This window comes from Rhyacophila brunnea, unplaced genomic scaffold, assembly GCF_057557595.1.
Source record: "Rhyacophila brunnea isolate RB1 unplaced genomic scaffold, BYU_Rbru_1.0 scaffold_22, whole genome shotgun sequence".
In the NCBI taxonomy this organism is placed as follows: Eukaryota; Metazoa; Arthropoda; class Insecta; order Trichoptera; family Rhyacophilidae; genus Rhyacophila; species Rhyacophila brunnea.
The window spans coordinates 23,587,531-23,608,693 of NW_028232882.1; the positions used below are offsets into that span (position 1 = coordinate 23,587,531).

The 21,163-nt window shown below is 37.1% G+C and overlaps 1 protein-coding gene across 10 annotated transcripts in view; it reads right to left on the reverse strand.

Annotated features, from left to right (window-relative positions):
- Nucleotides 1-949: 949 nt before the first annotated feature.
- Nucleotides 950-21,163, reverse strand: part of LOC147070245 (ATP-sensitive inward rectifier potassium channel 12-like) — an 88,872-nt gene continuing 68,658 nt past the window's right edge. For 6 of the 10 annotated variants that reach the window (XM_085949749.1, XM_085949741.1, XM_085949750.1 and 3 more), the window contains 2 exons: nucleotides 9,792-10,849; nucleotides 950-3,182 (listed from right to left, as the gene is read on the reverse strand). In XM_085949749.1, coding sequence (XP_085805875.1) covers nucleotides 2,956-3,182; nucleotides 9,792-10,849 — 1,285 coding nt within the window. In that variant the 3' untranslated portion in view covers nucleotides 950-2,955. Of the gene's footprint in view, nucleotides 3,183-7,592; nucleotides 7,732-9,791; nucleotides 10,850-16,358; nucleotides 16,545-21,163 lie in introns of those variants that run through there. The other 4 variants (XM_085949743.1, XM_085949744.1, XM_085949751.1 and 1 more) reach the window with 2 other exon arrangements.

The window sequence follows — 21,163 nt, forward strand, 5'->3', positions numbered from 1 at the left end:
GCGGCCTACCGACAGGAAAAGGTTCATCACCCCTGCTCTAGATTCTATAGGTGTCACTGGTTGGCGGAAAATCCTCATACAGAATCGTACATCATATTTTAAAATCCAGGTTGCAATTAGCAATTAATCGTCTCGACTAAGATACGATCCCACATCAAAACCGGAGGCAAAGTTGCAGATCTCTTCCACGCGCACATGCAATACCATGCCGGGACAGTGACCTCACGCACCTAGCCGCTTCTGCACATGCGCCAATGTATTTTGCTATTCTACCTGCGCCCCATGTCGATTGAAATTCTTTAGCCGGCACTCACATCTAAACTGGCCTTTTCTGCCGCACAGCCATACATCAAACCTTCAAGAACGTCAATCCAGTGTTGCATATGAAGACCTCGCAGATTTACCTAGTGACCGTCGCACGTAACCTTCGAAACGTATAGATATTTGGAAGCGGTGATCAGCGAGCCGGTATATGAATGACCAATTCATAAGTGTTTGTATGCATCCTGGCGTCTTCGACTCGCAGCTCTAGAAGCATGCTACTTGTGGATTGCAACATCAGATGTTTTTTTCAAACTAAATAGTCGCATTCAACCAATCTACGGAGCTCCATTTGGCAACGTGTCTTTTGTGAATAACGATGACGTCACATCGATGTATTCGACACGTTGCAGGCGAGACGATTTTGATGTGAGAGCCGGCTAACACGCGACAAGCAGATGTTTTATTTTTGTGCGGCAGTATATTAATTTACATGTGTTTTGTGAATCACAAAAAAAAATCACATCGACGAATTCGACATGTTGCAGTCGAAACGAGTTTTCGTGTGCGACCGCCCTTATTTTACAGCTTTGAACTAATTTGTTTTAAAAACAAGGGAAGGAATACAGTTTTATGGGATGATAAAACTCATAATAAATTCACGTTATCATATCAATAAACGGTTTTTATTTCGTTCGTCTTATAGCATTATTTCACATATTTACATCTCTACTGGTTTCTTACTTAAATACTTAATAATGTTTTTTTTCTTCTATTTACATCTTAAAATAGTTACACTAGCTTTGAGCTAATACTTTTAATAACTAATCGATTGCTCATCTGGCTTTAATAATACTCTGAAGTCCAGTAAAAATGTTGCCATAAACATTGACACTAGGTATTATACATGGCAATACTACTTAAATGTAGTATCATTATAGGCAGGTAGGTATAATATAATTAAATAATGCACAACATAGTAAATACCTCATAACATTTACAAATATTTTAATTGAGTTTGTTTTTATAGGCACATATTTTTAAAGCATTCAATCAACTAGTCGACATTACTACATAAAAGTAAAATCTCTTTTTATTTATTATCAAGTACCTAGGTATAATATTATCACCACAAACATTCTAAAAATATAATATGTTTCTTGAGAGTATTTTCATTAAATTCTATATTTACGTAGAAAGAAATTGGTCCCAATAACACTTAGAATAAATAACTATTGACGGTACAATGAATAATAATAACAGGTATCACAAAATTTACAATCAATAAAAATGTGCTTTGAGCTTTTTAAATCAATGTATAAATTCGATAAAAATTGTTTCTGAACATTGTACATTTTATTAAAATCATGTTCTTATATTCTTATATTGCGTGTATTTATTATAAAATTTATTTGACTACCTCTATGTATAAATAAATTAATATAAAATAATATATATTTCAATGAAATAAATAATTTTAAAAACATGACACTTTAGACAATCATCAGAAGATTGGAAGACAGTTATCTATTATTTAATATTACACTTTTGATCTGTACATATTTCTTAACAATTAATTTTATTTTTCAATAACTTTTAATTTATTGTTAAGTGTTTATACATGGATCGAAAAGTGTAAGTATTATTATAGGATAGCATTCGAAAAATATATTATATAATTTTACCAGTTTAATACATAATAGGAAATGGGGATCTAAGATATTTTAAAACTTACAAAATGTCTGTTGAATAAAATAATATTATAGCAGTCCCACTTCGCAAAATAATGGCAGCATAATAGACATTTCATTCAATTTATCATTCAACAATGATATCACTCTTAAAATATCAATAAAAATGGTGTGACTGGGATAAAATAGTGTCAATCATGATTTTGGTTTAAATTTACTTGAGTACGCCATCTAAAGTCCTGTTCACACTGGGCCAAGCATCGCGAATGTTGACGTCTTTTGATAAGTTTAGAAAAACATTTTCCGGACATGGGTACGCAACGTGTATGTCGCTCTTACACAATGGTGATAGCGTACATTCACCTTTGTTTGGCCCAATGTGAAGGTGAGCATAAGGGGCTGTCCATATATTATTATGACGTCACGGACTTAAGGGGGGAGGAGGTCCTATATAATGTGATGATTTTGACGAAGGAGGGAGGGGGTGTCAAAGAAAATGTGACGTCACAAAGTAAATACAAAATATAAAAATGATCTGAAAACACAGTATTGGGGATCGAGATTCAAGGATAATAAAGAAATTTTTCTTCTTCTGTTTTTAGCATTCAGGGGGCGGGTGTCAAAATGTGACAAAACATAGGTTAAAAGGTTATTTGTGACAAAATGTGACTATGTGGTGGGAGGGGAGGGGGTTAAAATAGCCAAAATCGTGTGACGTCATATTATGTGGACGGCCTAAGACGGCTAAAAAAATTGCTTGCGGCCTGTAAACGTGGTTACTAAAACTCGTTGTAAATTAAACAAATTTTGATTTATTTATAAAGCAATTTGAAATATGATTCTCGAAACTAAGAATATGAGATTTGACACTGTTTTATCCCAGGCCCTTCATTTCAAGATTCTGCATCAATAAAACTCTCAACGTTAAAGCTTATTGTCTAATTAATATGTCTTAGTTTTAAAAAAACTGGATTGTTTTTCTTTCATATCACGAGTAATACTTTTAAACACTTGAGTCAGAATCGTCGCCATCATTGACAACGACGCGCACATAACTCTTGTCCATGTCAACATTTTCGTCGCCATTTTCCCCAGCCAGCGTTTCGTGCGTGCCTTCGAACGCCTCCATGCGTCGCTCGTAAAGTTGCCTGTCTGTCGGCTCAACCAAATCGCGCGCCATAGCAATATTATTTCGGTCGCTTATCGCCGGGGAGCGTGGCGCGTGAAAACCTAACGGAAATATTTCAGATTTTCATTATTTATTTGATTATTTTACTTTTATACTGCATTTTAAATCAAGCAAAAAATCAACACATATTCCATTCAATAAGCGTGTAGGTATTTTTCATTATGACTACCATGAAAATATAACACATTTTAATATACGGAAATGAAGGTAGTATCACGAAACAACACGATTGCAATTGTGGATATTATCTCGAACGAGTACAGTCGACATTGTTTTAATCCAGAATATTTAATAACATTTTGTGTTAGGTAATATTTGTAAGAGAGATAGGTACAAAGAATTATTAATGTATACCTACTGACTAGTAGCATAGTAGCTTAGTCCGGTGCCATATTGTTTTACTTTGAACGCTCTGTGGGTTTAATGTTTAATCTATACACAAGGCACATATAATCATATTTTATGTATTGGGGCGGTTAATTGTTTCAATAAGTTAACCATCTAAACCAGGGGTAGTCAACTGGCCGCTACCTACCACTAGTAGGCGTTTCAGCTTTCATGGTAGGCGGTAAGGGTTTTAAAATCATTGTAAATTTCAGAAAATAATATACTTTTTGTATCGCCCTCCTATAACTTAAGTTCTCGTTAGGTAAGTGAAACTAAATGGAGCTATAGTGCGACCGCAAACAAAAGAGCCTACCAGGCTCATTTGTTTGCGGTCGCACTGTTCAGTACGCAGTTAGATTTAAATAAATTTACTTCCCTACTTTATAAATCACCATTACTGTTGATACCAGATGGAAATCTCCCACAGGAGACTACCTCAAAGGGCGGACCGAACCATCATATTTCCCAAAATACCACAGCCTACGTCCACTCTTCGCGGTGATCGCAACCCTCGGCCGAGCGGAACCCGTCTCCTTGAAATTCAAATTCGTCAAACTCCCGCCAAAACAGACGCGGTCTATCAAAAACGGCCGCTCGCGCCGCCACTAGTCAATCCGTCGGTAAAAGAGAGAGGTTCCCGACCGACGGATGAACATGACGCCGCCTGTCAGTTGAACGCGCGCAAAAAGCTCTCTTACCTCAACCGCCGAACCAACAGCATCGACCGAAAAATCTCTTCTCGCCTTCGCTCGCCTCGGACGCGAAGCCAAGCCAGCATTCCGGACAGCCCGCCAAAAAGACCACATCTGACATCGGCAGATCGCCACGCCGCAAGCACTGACTCGCCTCGGATGCCAAGCAATCAATCAGCAGCCCAGCCGCGACACCACGTTGCAGCCCGCCAATTACCAACCGACCGCCAACGACGACAATAACCTGTATCGTATCTATAACGACTACCCTGCAATACGATGAAATAAACCAGCCTTGACCAAATACCCCGTGCGTTTCTGTCCCCCACCCCCGCTTTGACCTTGACGTTATCACGGCCTGCCATCTCCGCTTCAGAGCGCGCAGAAGGCCGGTGATAAGTTGATCGCCGTCAACGTGGGGCTTGTGGGCAGGATTGTGTCCACCGGAGCCAGCATCGACCCTGAGATACGCCAGCAGAGTGAGTACAACTGTGAACTTCCTCAAGCAGTGACATTTGCGAGTACTCACTCTACCGGGGGAGAAACACACGGCCGGTATTTACAATGTCAAATTGACCTTGTTTCGCGCGTGCAATCGCAACATCGAGACACGCGGCGATACGTTCCTCGCAGCGGAAATGACACACGAGATCGCGCGGAACGTACTCCCGCAAGTTCATTCGATGTGGAAAGCATAGCCAGACACTGCTGGGGGGCCGCGCAAAAAACCGCGTGGTCCCGAAACCTGGACATCAGCACTCCAGTGGCGCCCGACAACAGCATCATGGACATCGGCTCCATCGCAAGACGTGACAGCAGCATCGTTATGTTCCTCCGACCAGCGGTATCATCCGTCGACCCTGGCCCACGGAGGAATACGTAAGATGTCATGGCCAACGGCGTCGCGACGCTACACGGAGATGCCCCGGCTACCGACGCCGACGCTCTTCGTGACCGACGTCACCCAGCACAGCGAGGTGCCAGCCAACGGCGCTCGTACCTCAAAACCCAGGCGAAACATCTGCCACCAGCGCGGATGTCTCGCCTAGCATAACCACTAGCCTTATCAAGCCTAGCGAGTCTTAACGCACTGGAAGACGACACTCCTCGCAAAGACCCAAGGTCAAGCTTCAGTACCAAACCCCATAACCAGCCGCTTACCATTTGGCACCGGCGTTATCACGGAGTGCCCCGGCGCGACGCCCGGCACCTTCATGATATACCTTACGGCAGACCGAGGTTGGTCGCCTGGTCTCTGGTTGCCCAACCGGCGGTGACCAGCAGATACATCAGACACCGCCTCAATCGCCGACGGCCCAAGGCTACATCGGATCTGCAACCTGAGGGACCAAGAAGACTGAAGCGGAAGCCAAGATTCCAGGGACGCAGCAAGACCCCCAGCATTAATCGACCAACAAGACAAACATCCGACGCCAGAGAGGATGTCACGCCCGCCTTAAAACTACGACACCTATGGCCAAACCGCTTCGACGCCTTGGACGTGCGAGAAGACGACGCTCAAGAACTCAAGGTCCCACTTCCAACACCAGACCCCATCACCAGACGTCTATTCTTGGAACCGGCGCTATCACGGAGTGTCCCTGACTGACATGTCTGACACCTCCGCGAAAACCTCACGAGGAAGCTGAGATTGGTGCCCTGGTCTCTAGTCACACAATGGCGGCGACTAGCAGGCGCAACAGGTCCCACCTCACTCTTCGACGGCCCAAGGATGCGATGAGCTGGTCGATTCGAGGGAACCACCATGTGGAAGTGGAAACCTCAGCAGTTTTGACACGAAAGAGCCTCAAGCACGCCAAGACCATCGGACGCGTCAAAGCTGCACAGAGGTGAACCGGCCCTCAAGGACAAGCGACGGTAGGCTGATGGAAAAGACGACGGTTCGGTCGTTTCCCGGAGAGGTCGTTTGATACCAGATGGAAATCTCCCACAGGAGACTACCTCAAAGGGCGGACCGAACCATCATATTTCCCAAAATACCACAGCCTACGTCCACTCTTCGCGGTGATCGCAACCCTCGGCCGAGCGGAACCCGTCTCCTTGAAATTCAAATTCGTCAAACTCCCGCCAAAACAGACGCGGTCTATCAAAAACGGCCGCTCGCGCCGCCACTAGTCAATCCGTCGGTAAAAGAGAGAGGTTCCCGACCGACGGATGAACATGACGCCGCCTGTCAGTTGAACGCGCGCAAAAAGCTCTCTTACCTCAACCGCCGAACCAACAGCATCGACCGAAAAATCTCTTCTCGCCTTCGCTCGCCTCGGACGCGAAGCCAAGCCAGCATTCCGGACAGCCCGCCAAAAAGACCACATCTGACATCGGCAGATCGCCACGCCGCAAGCACTGACTCGCCTCGGATGCCAAGCAATCAATCAGCAGCCCAGCCGCGACACCACGTTGCAGCCCGCCAATTACCAACCGACCGCCAACGACGACAATAACCTGTATCGTATCTATAACGACTACCCTGCAATACGATGAAATAAACCAGCCTTGACCAAATACCCCGTGCGTTTCTGTCCCCCACCCCCGCTTTGACCTTGACGTTATCACGGCCTGCCATCTCCGCTTCAGAGCGCGCAGAAGGCCGGTGATACTGTGGAACCGGTGGGTGGTTTGAAAATTTTACTACTAACTGAGATACAAAAGTGGGCGGTAGGATTAAAAAGGTTGACTAACCCTGACTTCGAAACTGTCAAAAAGTGTCATATTTTAGCAGCGAAATAGACAGTTTTGACAGCTTAGACGGCTAACTTATTGTGGCAATTATATCACCTCAATACATAAATATGATAAACAACCGTCGATAGCCGCCTTGTATATAGATTAAACCCACTGATATAGATTGGCAACTGTACCTAGTGCACCGTAGCAAAGTGTATCTTATATTATGTGATGGAACATTATTGAAGATTCAAAACTATAAGACAGCAAAATTAGGTAAGTGTAAATGACACAACATTTTGTTGTTTTAATTTATCGTAGGTAAGTATATTAAATGATAGCAAGTTATTGAAATTTAAGCACCGACTTTATTTTACGTTGATTGTTGTACACGTAACACTTACAATAAATATAAAAATTTATGTTTTGGTTTGATAGACAACATGTACAAACAGCTTTAACTTATGGCTTTACAACTTTAGGTTGACCTTAGGGAAATTTAAGCAACTTAAAAGTAAACCATTATGTGGATTGATAGTTTAATGTTATATATCCATGGTGAGCAGTGATAACAACTGTAAATACATAGATGGAAAGCGGTGATTGTGGTGAAGCGAAGTCTTTGAAAGTTTTAGCAAGATATTCGAATTTGAAGCAGTCGCTTTCAAGTCAACCTTTTGTGTTTGTTTTCAGTTCTTCGCATTGTACCGAACATGTTCCAGCCGCATCGACAAAGTGCTTCACATGTCGATGGCGGTTTCGAGAGGCGGCGGCGGAGGCATCTCTGCCGCGGGTTCGCGCTTTAGAGACGCCGCGTCTCCGTGATCTATAATATGTACACAATAAACACGAAGACAGACGATTACTAAGCAAAACAATAACGAAAGCATTACCATACACGTATAAGGGACTGTCACACTTGAAGAGTTATGCTATGTTTAGTTTAAAAGTATCTAAATTTATTAAAAACAATATTCATCACACGAAAGACAACCTGGCAAATATAATAGAAGATCTGTATGACATGAACTGACGATCTAAACGAGTGCATTTAAATTCAGGACATCCGTTACTTTCCTATCATAGCATTTTGAAGTTGAACGAATGATTTATAAATAACTCACGTAAAATGAATCCATTAAGATGCATTCACAATATTAGCCAATTCTATACATAAGGCTACTTTCGGTCCGCTACAGCAGCTAAATAGGGTAAAAAAGTATCGAATTATTAACACTTATTGTGACAATTACAATAATTTTGTTATAATTGTTACAATAAATTCTATGTTTAACAGCACCTCTCTTGGCTGTGATAAATTTTAGACCGAGATAGCCAGTTTTGACAGTTTAGCAGGGGTAGTCAACCTGGTCTTTACCGCCCACTAGTGGGCGTTCCAGCTTTCATGGTGGGCGGTAAGGGGTTTAACATTTTCATTATGTTTTCATAAAATTCCTCGAGACAATTTAAATTTCAGAAAATATACTATTTGTATAGCCCTTTAGTTCACGTTATGTAATTAATTAAATGTAATTTCATCAGACTTCATGCTTTTATGTATGCAAAGTATAAATAAAAAGATAGATTTAACTACAGTTAGATGTTTATTCTGCCAAACTTAGCAAAAGTCTGACATAAAGTATTTGGTAAGTAATTATTATTATATTACACCATTACTGTGGAACCAGTGAGCAGTTAGAAAAATTTACTATTAACAGAGATACAAAAGTGGGCGGTAGGTATAAAAAGGTTGACTTCCCCTGGTTTAGACGGTTAACTTATTGTAATTGTTACAATACGTGTTAATTATTCGATACTTTCCTACCCTATTTAGCTGCCGTAACGGACCGAAAGCAGGCTTGTGTATAGAATAGACCCGCAGGTCCTAGCAAGTGCTACGCACATTAAAGCACGTGTGCGAGGCCCCTAAGTATGGACCACAGTTTATATTTTCCACTCCAAAAACAGTTGCCGCCTAAATCATTGAGGTGATATTTTTATTTCCTATTTATCCGCAAATTAGTCATATGTATTCGAAATTAAAATTCCTTTTTCAAATACATATAGAAAATTTTAACATGTACAGCTATTTGGGAACTAAATAGCTATATTACAAAAAATCATATTCCATTATTCCCTAGAAATCAATGATTCTACTGTGGATGGGCCTCGCACTTCTGAAGTTTATTAAAAATAATTGATAGCAATTTAAAACCGACTTTAATGTGTCATTTTTTCCGTTTATTTTGTGGACCAGACCTGCACATTGCGGATACCATAAAATTATCCAGGTATAATGGTGAAAGCATTAGCAAAACTACTAATTGAATAGTAAATGCAGTCGGGACTAAAGAACAAAATAGGTATATTTCTTAAGTCTACCAAATAGGTATTTGCCAGGCCGATTAGAATGATTATGTAGATTTATTTACTCCTAGATTTTTTAATTTTCAAGATACTTGATTAATATGACATTTATGCTTAATGAGAATGGTACACAAACACAGTTTACTGTTCTGTATTTTATATTTAACGAGGCAATGAAAGTAAGCCAATATGTTGAAAACTTCACAATAATTAGTGGCAGCTTTCGATTAGAAACCACTGAAATTGGATGGATGAATTTAAATTAGTAATCTCACTTGTATCTAGTTTTGTGCTGAACATTTTAAAGGAATAGTTCCAGTAATTTGCAGACTTAAATTACTGTTTTTGCACAGTTAAATGTAGATTTTTTTTGCATGTCGGTGGTATAAGTTTCTTCTGCATTCGATGTATTCGAGAAAAGCGTTATCTTCATTAGGTATTTTTGATGCAGCACGTGCAAGTTAAATGAGTCGATGTGATATAAAATTTATTATTAGGATTTTTGTTTGAGGTACTGACCAGTATTTCTGTAGTCTTCCTGGATTTTATAAAACTCTGACAACTCCTTGCCGGAGCAGAGAGGCGTGTCAACTTGTGTCGTTTCGTCGAATTTTGAATAATCCACCTCGTATCCTTGTCGGTCTTTATTGTAGGAGACGAGGGGGTCGAATCGATGCCCCCACAGAATCTCCGAGGCAATGTAGCTGGAGCGCGCCTGCGTCGACTGCCCCGTCGATTCGATGGTTCCTTCGAGGATCACAACAATCTCGAAGCGGTCCTGCAACATGTCGCTGGCCGAGTAATTGAACAGCGGACTGTTGATGTTTATTTTGTGCACAACCGTCAAGGGCCAGATGAAGAATAGATCTGCATCGCATCCATCAGCGTTCACCTCTAATTCCGTCTGGTATTGCGAGAGACTTTCTCCTTCTTTAGTCATTTTTGTCCTGATGAGCTGTGCTCGTATGCTGGCGCCTATAATGTGAGATTTCCTCATATCTCCTACTCTGAACATGAAACATAATTCTCCATCTCTCTGACAGATTACTGCATATTTCGAGAAAAGCAGTGTCTGTGTTCTATGTTTCGGTCGTGTCATTTTGGCAAATACAATTCCTACCATAAAAGCTTGGATTAAAACACCGAAGATGCTCTGAATGCACATCACGAATATGGCTTCCGGGCATTCTTCAGTCGTGAGGCGTGAACCGTAACCTATAGTGTGTTGGGTTTCTATACTAAACAAGAAGCAAGAAGCAAACGCATTGATGTTGGTGATGCATGGTTTCCAGTTGGATTCTTCTTGGTTGGCAGGAAGATGAGCAGGCTCCAGGTCTCCGTGGGTGAATGAGATGAGCCACCAGATGACCGCGAAGGAGAGCCACGATAGGATAAAACTGAGGGTGAATACTATAAGGGTCCATCGCCATTGGGTGTCTACGAAGGTTGTGAAGATGTCTTGCAGGAAGCGGAGGCGTCTTTGGGAGATCTTGGATTGGAGGACGTTGCACTCGCCGTTCTTGAGGACGGCTCGTCGTCGCACTTTGCGCGTGCCTCCATAGCGGTAGGTTCGGCTTCTGAAAATTACAAAAAAAAAAAATTAATTAAAATAAAGAATCTTGCAACAAATGTTTAGTGCCCGCTTAGGGATGAATCCATTGATGAGGTCAAACGATTTTCGTTATTTTTTAACCCCCAACAGCACAACTTAAAATTACGTCACATTTTTAAACTCTTTCTCTCCATTCGTTAAAAAATAAATTCACTGAAAATTATCGATTTCAGCATAATGATCTCATGAATAAAATTCCGTACTTATTATCGGTAAATCCTGAGAGTATTTTTGCTAATTTTGCGATGTCACATATTCTACAACCCCCACCACCATCATCACATTATATTATTATACCTTATGAAAAGATATCGTATATGGACGACCCCTTATACATGCCTCTTGGTATAATATATATACCAACTATTCAATGGAACCAGAGCTTTACTAAAATACAATAAATTCCTGGTCAGTATTATTCATTTGACAGCGAGTCCTTTTTTGTTTTGACCTTAATATGAAATCATAATTACAGTATGGTATTACAGTTGGTCTATTCTATACACAAGGCGGCTATCGACGGTAGATTATCATATTTATGTATTGACGTATTATAATAATTGTTACAATAAGTTAACTGTCAAAATTGTCTATCTCGCTCATAAAGTTAACACAGCCAAGAGAGATGCTGTTAAAACATAGCACTTTTTGACAGTTTAAACGGTTAATTGATTGTAACAATTAACCATCACAATACATAGATATGATAAACTACCGTCGATATCCGCCTTGTGTATAGAATAGACCCACTGATAAGAAATCAAATATAATTTACAGTAAGTAAATTTGAAAAATAATTACAAGATAAAAAGAAATTTTTATATATAACGTTTTTAAATTTTCTGTTGAACCATATAAACTTGACTTGAGTAGCTTAAGCGACCAAAAAAATTTGTACTTGACATGTCATATTGATTTCCATAGTAACGCACGTATATATTAATAATTTAGTTGCTAGGACCCCAGAGCCCTAGCAACCAATAATGGTGTCGAAATAACTTTTCATACAAAACAGAATTAACTGAAAATGAGTTCAATTCTACGTAAAGATGGCTAAAATTATTAAAAAAATGCATTGGCATCGTGTTCTGATATATTCTAAAAGTTTCAAATGTCTAGCTAGTCGGGAAGTTAGTTGAAAATCGATTGCAAGATTTGTACCGGATAAACAACCACCGGACAATTAAGAATACGAGCTAAGAAAAACGTTGTAATAATAATAATAAACAACCTGATCGATATCGTCTGATGAGTGGACGGTAAACCAAACGAAAAATATATATTGATATAAATTTTCTTATATTTCATTTCAAATGAAAACTGAAATCACCGCCAATTCACAGCATACTGAACTTTTGACCTTACAGATGATTGATAAAGATATCGATTGCTTAATTATATTTGTATAAATAATATTTTTATTGTTTATAATAATTAAACTACTCGTACATTAAACATCAAATCAAAACTCAAGTGGCACTTAGAACTCAAAAGGTTAAATTATTTCAAATAAATTTATATTATTTATTATATTTTATGTAGAGTGTTTATTATTTGTATCTCTATAATAGATTATCAAAAGTCAAGTTGGAGTCAAAGCATTATTTTATTCGAAGCATTTTGAGATTTAGTATGAGCTATCGGTCAGTCAAATAGGGTGTTTTAGAAGAATATGACGTGTATTGAAAATGTGTTTGGTAAGATTATTTGTATATGTTTTCATTGTAACTTCGTCACTCATAAATACGAGTCATATGTCAAACTAATGAATTTGAACAAAAAGTCGGCAATCTATATAGTATCATTTCCCAAAGTTTTTTCGTTCATCATCGCACACTGTCTTTAAAAAAATAAGATTCTTCAGCTCCCCCCCTCCCCCGGGAAAATTCTATCTATTCAATGAATAAGAAGTGTATTTTTTACCACGTTTGTCTTAGCTCATATTCTTGTTTGTACGGTGGTTGTTTATCCAGTACAAATCTTGCAATCGATTTTTAACTAACTTCGCGACTAGCTAGACATTTGAAACTTTTAGAATATATCAGAACACGATGTCAATGCATTCTTTTAATACTTTTAGCCATTTTTAAGTAGAGTTGAATTCATTTTCAGTTAATTCTGTTTTATATGAAAAGTTATTTCGGAAGAAATCCGTAATCCAATCCACTATTATTGGTTGCTAAGGAGGTGGTCCTAGCAACTAAATTATTAATATATACGTGCGTTACTATGGAAATCAAAATGACATTTCAGTATTCTATATTTGTTTGTTTGTTGCAAAATAGCAAAAAAATGATTAGTTGACAATTGCCTTATTTGTCCTAAATAATTAATACATAGAATTGTCAAGTTTATATGATTCAACAGAAATTTTGAAAACGTGGTAAGTATATAAAAAATTCTTTTTATCTTGTAATTATTTATAATCCAAAACATTCATGTACCTAACTGTGTGTGTGATTTTTGAATTTTAGAAAAAAACCATCCTAGATCTGAGATTATAAAACCATATTTGACTAAAATTATAAAAACAAATATGATATTGCACATAAATTAAACACGCTAGATTACTAACTATTATTAGTACTTAAGCAAATCAGTAAAATTTAAAATAATAATAAACTAAAAACCAAATTATATACAGTATATGTATAACAATTCATTTACATATATTATTGACCACTTGCCCTGGTGATAACAACATCCGTCCAGAACCCACTTTCAGGCCATAAAATACGAGAAATACAAAGCACGCCGAGAATCCTCAAATATTACCAATATTGAATCCGCGTTTCGTATACTTCGTTTACCACAAATACCGACCTTAAAAATAGCTGCCCTGAGAATTTTATTAATGAGCGCGCCGAGAAGAATGTACATAGGTGGTACTGCCACGTGATATTTTTTATATTAATATTATATTGTTTTTACTTTAAGCAAGTTTTACAGTTTACATCGACATTACGTCTAGTGGTTAGGACCCCACGTTGTGTCAGTTTACATCGATTGCTGAACGATTGGCATGGCGGCTAGTTACGCCACTGCGATATACCTGCTATTAGCTACTATTTCATTCAATTGACGACTATTTTCATCTAGGAGAATGATGCCTGTACATATATATATATATATATGTAACGACTTGTTTATCTATTCATTGATTAATCTACACATCGACTTGTATTGTAACCTAATTAATGATGGTCCCTTTGTACGTTCTCAGCTGTTTGTAAAGATGTCAACTGACCTAAACTTGGTGCCGCATTAGGAACATGGTGTTTTTTGATGTGATTTTTACCAGTGGAAACTCTCCACGACGCAGATGATGAGAATATTCAAAAGGGGGCTTCGAAGAAGTTAAAACACGCCATAATCACGCGTATTTGTCACAAATCGAGTAGGATCACATATTCAGTGATGGGGATCACATCTTCTGTGGGGACAAAGAAATCAAAAATAATGTGACATACACAGAACAGATTAATAAATAAAATTCCGATAGGTTATACAATACACTACATTTTGACGCAGGTTTTTGAATGTATGAATGTCCTACGAAAATGAACCACACATTATAGACGTGCAATAGTGTGTATTTCAACCTAGAAATACACCAATATTGAATGACCGTCAATCCATACAATGAGAGCAGTTGTCAGAACGAAGGACTCGTGTTTATGTTTATCCCATATTCTTCCATACTGGAGTTCGGTTGCCTGTTTCTCCACACCCGATAGGTATTTCAGTTCCCATTAGTTCCCAGGACAACATATTACCTAAATCATACAAAATCCCTGCAACACAACTAAAAGAAACCCATAATAACATAATTACTCAAAAAGATACGTCGATAATAATTGTACACTAAAAATAAACCACTCATTCTATAACTGTTATCTTTACTAATAATATTTTTTAGTTAATAGCTTGTGATTCTATGAATGAAATACATTGATATTCGTACATGCTATATTATTATTTTTTTTTTCTTCATGGGTGGCCTCAAAATCATTCAGGGTATCGGGTCTTGGGTCTAGGGCGATTCGGCGCCGGGACAACTGGGCGCCACGCAATCGAATTAAATTCGAAAATAAATATACGTTCACGAATTATAAAAATATATATTTAATATTTAATATTATTATTTATATTTTAATTTACTTGGTGAGAATTTAAATATGCATACGTAAATAATGATTTAATTGTGCATATGTTTAAGTTTCAACGAGAAAATATTTCTATTTCTTTTATTTTTATATAAAACCGTAGGCATGATAATTCTCAATCCGCAATAAAAAATACTATGTTGAGAGTAAAATGAATCAATACTACTAAGTAGTAGATAAAATGTCTCGTCTATCTTATCTCGTCCAATTGTCCTGGCGCTCAGTAGTCCGATTCCCCGGGTATTCATGTCCTTAAACCCGCCATTGCGACCAAATCGGTTTTTCTGGTTAATATTGGTTTTCATTTTGATTATTGCATAGTCAAAGTTGGAGATGTAACATCGCAGAAAAACATACCTATATATTATTATATTATGTATTGGTATAGTTTTGAGAGGTATCGAAAGAATGTGTTTGCAATAGATAAAATTAGCATGACCTCTTTTCAAACCCTACCGAAACAAAAGATTACTATTTTTTCATATTCCCTGCTACCACATAAAACTTTTGTATTGAAATATAAATACGACTGTGATTCTTCTTTGTGAATGAATAAACCTACTACCTATATGTAACTAGAATCATTTTATGAACTGACAATAAATGTCTTAATATAATACAATATGAAGTCCCGATAATATTTTATCGTATTTGCATGTAGGCAGTCACATCCTGTAAATACATTAGAATAAGGGAGCGGTTGAGGTACAAACAAATTTAAGGGTGGTTACCCTAAGAGTGCGAATATAATGATTTGTAATTAATTTACTCAGTTAGAATAATTAACGATTTTATTCACAAAGCAGGATACATTTAAAAAAAAATCCTCAACGGTATTATAAAGTAATTACTACCCCGTTGGTTATATTCATTTACTTGTATCACCGTTTAGATATATTTATATAAAAATATTTGAAATGACCGTTTTGTTGGATAAATATTATTTTATTGTGCAATTTGAAGCAGTGAAGAGTGCAGTTCAAAAGTAGTACCTATGTGGGATGTGTTTTTTTTTTGTTTGCTTTAGGGTAGAAGTTTGTTAGAGAAGGTCGCTGCATTAGACGTATATTGAATACTACATACATTTTGTAAATATTAGAATATATTATATACTATATTCATAAAAATAAAGACCTACTTAACTTATTATAATGACAGTTTTATGAAAGCACGTCAATACTTCAAATAATCGATACTTAAATAAATAATATGTAATGTATTTTAATTTGTAGATGAGTGTTGATAATAATGATACATATTGGTAAAAGAAAAATACGTTAAAAATTATTTTTTAAATAGATATGTTACCTTTTTGCATTAGGATAATATGTTCCGGGTATTAGTGATCCATTCCCGACAATTTTGGCCGTGTTCCAGCCGGTCGGGATCAACTGCGCCTCGTCCTTAGCCCCGGGCGATTCGGGCGACTCCATATTGTTCGAATTTCAAATGAGGAATACTAATTTAAAAATATGGCAACACCGCGCCCGCGAACTGTCAACAGGATAAACGGTTCAATGGCGGCCGACAGACTGAAAGGTGTCATCGGTTGTGGAAAAGCGGAACCATATGCCGCTTGATCTAAATGTGTACTAAGGCTACCGTCTGAAATATCTCCTTTTATCATATCGCATCTGTGTGAATATGTTACGGCCGCTTTTGGCGAGACAACGTCGGCCGGCGAGTCGTGTTTGCCGATATCGTTAAAGACCAATAATCGAGTTCACAAAAACGTCAAAATCAAATAAACATATTATCATCGACGCTCGGAAAATCGACTCGTAATAATAATTTAATTATGTATTGACACGTTTTATGAATTGAGCCCACAATGAGCAAGTTAAATTATTAATGTCAGGAGTAGGGATTTTTTCAGCCGAGTGATGCAACATTTACCTAATATGACGGGTAGGTATACACAATACCAATATCCCAAATACCTATATTGGATACAAATAAGTGGAAGTAACTACCTATATCCAGAGATGAAACGAAAAAATAATACAAATCTAATATTTGGGAAGAACTTAAAGAAGCTACCTAGAAAAAATGCTCTCAATCTGGTTATTAATAGATACGTACTTATCTAATTGTATTCATAAATTAACAAGGTTAGTTCATAGTTTCAGTATTGATACCGTGATACCGTATCGTTTCAGTTTAGTCGATTTTCTTTATATAACAATTTTATCGATTTTCTTGGACTGGAAATCGACTGGAAAATTGTTTATTACTGTTGTTTTAAACAGATATATTGATTTAGATTCAAAATTAACAGGAGTTTTTGTAATGAAAGTAGGTATATGAACTGATTTTGCATGAGAAATGATTTATATAACTAAATTAAATAAACAATCGATGTGTTGCTTTAGATTTATTGTTGCATTAATATGAGATCGAATCGATTAAAAAAGAAAATATATAGAACAAATGGTTCCAATCAAGTACGGAATAATAACATATTTAGAAACATGCGAGAAAGCTCGCATAGATTTTACATTTAAATTTATTTTTTCTTTGTTAGCTATGACAATACATAATGGCAAATCTAGACAAGACACTACTATATAAATAAGATTTTTTTATTCACTTATTCATCTTACGATAGATTCGGCTCTGTGTATTTATTTTCTACCGTACCATCCGAGGGCAATGATTTATAAATTCTCACTCATTAGAAACCGATCAGATGATTTTTAGAAATCATTTAAAGGTGTGACAATTACGTATGCATTACCTAATTATTTACAACTTTGCTGTTTTGTAGTTGTTGATTTCCGTGAATAATAAAGATTGTAAACAGCATACCTAGGTTAAAATTGTTTGTGTAAATAAATTAGTAAAGGTAGACAAGACACTATTGAAAGATGATTAAATTTACACTTGACAACATTGTTACTAAAATACATCCTCAAATATCTTACAGTTAATTTTGTTTGCTGTAAACATATTGATGCTATAAATTCCCGTAAATGACAAAACATTTATATTTAATTAAGATAAGAAAAGCGACTGCCAATATTAGGTGAGTCCTTACTCAATTCATAGCAAGTAAAAAAAATACAATGCAAATAATAACTTTTGTTATGCTAACCTCATCGCGAAACGGATTGTAGAGCTAATTAAAAATATATATTCGGTAGACATTTCTACAATATGGTCCTAATTGGTCCTTAAAGTTCATATTGTACAAACCGTTGTAAGATATCAAAATCAATTTCTATGTTTAATTATGTACGTAACCAGTTGTATATATTATCTAGTCTAGAGTAATTTGTCAGAGATAAACAATCCACGTTAAAATCAAACCTACAAATCTGTAGTTATGTGCAAAGCTGTAAATTCAATTTTCGAATGGCCTTAACTATTAGGCATACAAAAATTGTGAAAAACAACTTCTCTATGCATTCTTCAATACCAAGGAACAGTGGCGCACCCAGGGGGGGGGGGGGGGGGCAAGGGGCCCTGGCACCCCGCAAACATGAAAATTATCAGAATGATTACATTGAAATTGAAAGCCAATAAACTATACCTTTGGGCTTAGACAAATAAAAACACGGCAAAAAAATGATTTGTTATTCTCCAGCACCCTTTTTAGAAAATTTTCTTAGATTTTAATTTCTAACACAAAAATTTCGAAATACTAATGTCAGGTTTTTTTAGAAACCCAATCCCTAATGGAACTGTCAAAAAATTCTCGGTGTCCACCCGAATTCCGGAGTGGTGTGGGTCATGGCTGGGGAGGGCTGACAGGGCTCTAGCCTGTGGGCCCGGGCTGTGGGGGGCCCGGCGTATCGGGTTGACCAGATAAGTGAGATAAACACACATCATAAATTAGCTTTAATAGTAAAAATAGTCATACTTCTTTCCCATGAACATTTTCAATTACTTATATATTTATGCAATATATTTTTTGGTTATTATGTGTCGATACTCGACAGCTTCATTATTAAAGTAGATGTATTAAAAATCGCCAATAATTCACTGTATAAGTACCCTTAATTTGAACTAAAACACAATTTGAAAAACGTTAATGTAGTGTTTCACACTGCCAATAGTCTAAGCGGTAGGTAGGGGGCCCGCCAAATACCCTAGCCTGAGGGCTCGTTTCAGGATGTGGGGAACATGGTACACCAAGGGCAATAGACAAAAGACCGAAATTTGGCGAATTTTAAACGAAAAATTTGGCTGTGAAGAAGAAAAAGATCCTATGGGACTAAAATTAACATTCTCCTCCTTGCCCCCCCAATCTTAAATCGTGGGTGCGCCACTGCCAAGGAATGATTCATTCTCTATCGAATAGTTACTCTATTGCCATGTTTAATACCTCCACTCGGGCACTTAAGCAATGGACTGAATGATCTTTTTTTGTAATGTACCTGTCAACTTGTTTTTCATAATATGTTATTATTGTTCTGTATGCTTTGTTTTACTGCTATATTTTATATATTTTCTATATGTGCATGCGCCGTTTTAAATACATAAATAAATGTATGTACCTACAAATGCGCAAAAGTCCGTTTATATGAAATATTGTTGAACTTATTTAGACCAGTATTGTGCTACAGTTCTTAGAGGTGGACATCAACTGTCGATGATTCTCAGAAGTTACAGATATTTAAGCGGAGAGTCTTGAGAAAGATCTTCGAGGATAGTATCTGGCAACGTATCTACAATCATGCGCCCTATAAGCTCTTTGACGAGTCCAGTGACGTCTCGCGAGAGTATAAAGATCGTGCATTGGACATGGGCGGCACATAATAAAGGGTGGCAATAGAAGGAACGAATATAAATACTCATTGATATACTACTAGATGAGCAGTTCCCATACAAGTGTCATTTTAAAAATGTACCACAAAAGATATTATGAATATCGTCTTATAATATTTCCTTGTAGGTATAATGCGTTAAGACCGATAACATGGATCATTTTAAGAAGCATATGATTCATCCAGTAGTAATCAATGTAAATACTACAACTTTTGAGAGCAGTGGCTGTTTTCCACGTAAAAGACAACGCGGTTGCTTTATTAGAAAATATCGAATTGTTAGTTTAAAAAACATTGAAGCGTAAAAGAATCCTGAACACATAACTATTGTTGTATTCCTCCGCGTGCCTAAACCATCACTGTTTGAGACTAGGTTTCGTGGAGATGCTATAATTCTAAGTAAGATCTGTGTGAATGCATATCAATCTTCAGAGTATTAATTGCATATGAAAAGACTTGCTGAGTGTAATCAACCGAAGAAAGGGAACGTAAGAAGGGTTGAGCAACGTTGAGGACGCAACCGATTCGTTGGAAAATTTAAAAGGGGGATTCCGAAGAGTTAAAACCAGTCATAAAGTCATTCAATTTTTAAAAAGATGTGCATTTCTCACAAACTGAGTGTAAAATATTACCAAAAATAGAACAAACGTCCTACATTTATTATTTGGAAAATTAAAAATACAATGTCATTTTTTATCGTAAGGGGCTTCTAAATCAGTCAGTGCGTCAGGCGTCTATGTCACTAACTGCGCTACTGTTGAGGAGTCTGCTTGAGTTGACAGTTTCATCACGGAATACAGCGTCAGAAAATAAGCAGTATTTTGTTTTAAACAGATGGTGATTCATTTTTCATATCAGGGGTTTAGGGGTACAAACGTCCATTTTTTATTTATATTTTTGAGCCTTCATTATTCCCAAAACGTTCCCTTTCGCATTTTGAATAATTTAGCCAAGATAAAAATTGTTGTTATAAACAAAATACTACAAGCAGAGTATTGCTATTGTCTTTACCAACTACATAAACAATGCAATAATCCAATCAACAATCATAATAGAATTAAATCGAGATTCAAATATTATTTACCGCCATAATTCAGTGCATTATAAAATCATATAACAGCATAATTAAGTCTTCCTACATAAAATATATAAAATTGCTGCAATAAAGACATATTCTTTAGTTTACGATTTTTATTTGATTTATTGAGAGTATGAGACCATAAAATAATTAATATTTCCCATAACACTATTGTTAACGACTTATTAATTTGCATTTAAACACCGGTAAAACAATCAGCATACATAATGCGCGATAAATCTTGAATTATTCTGCATCGAACATCT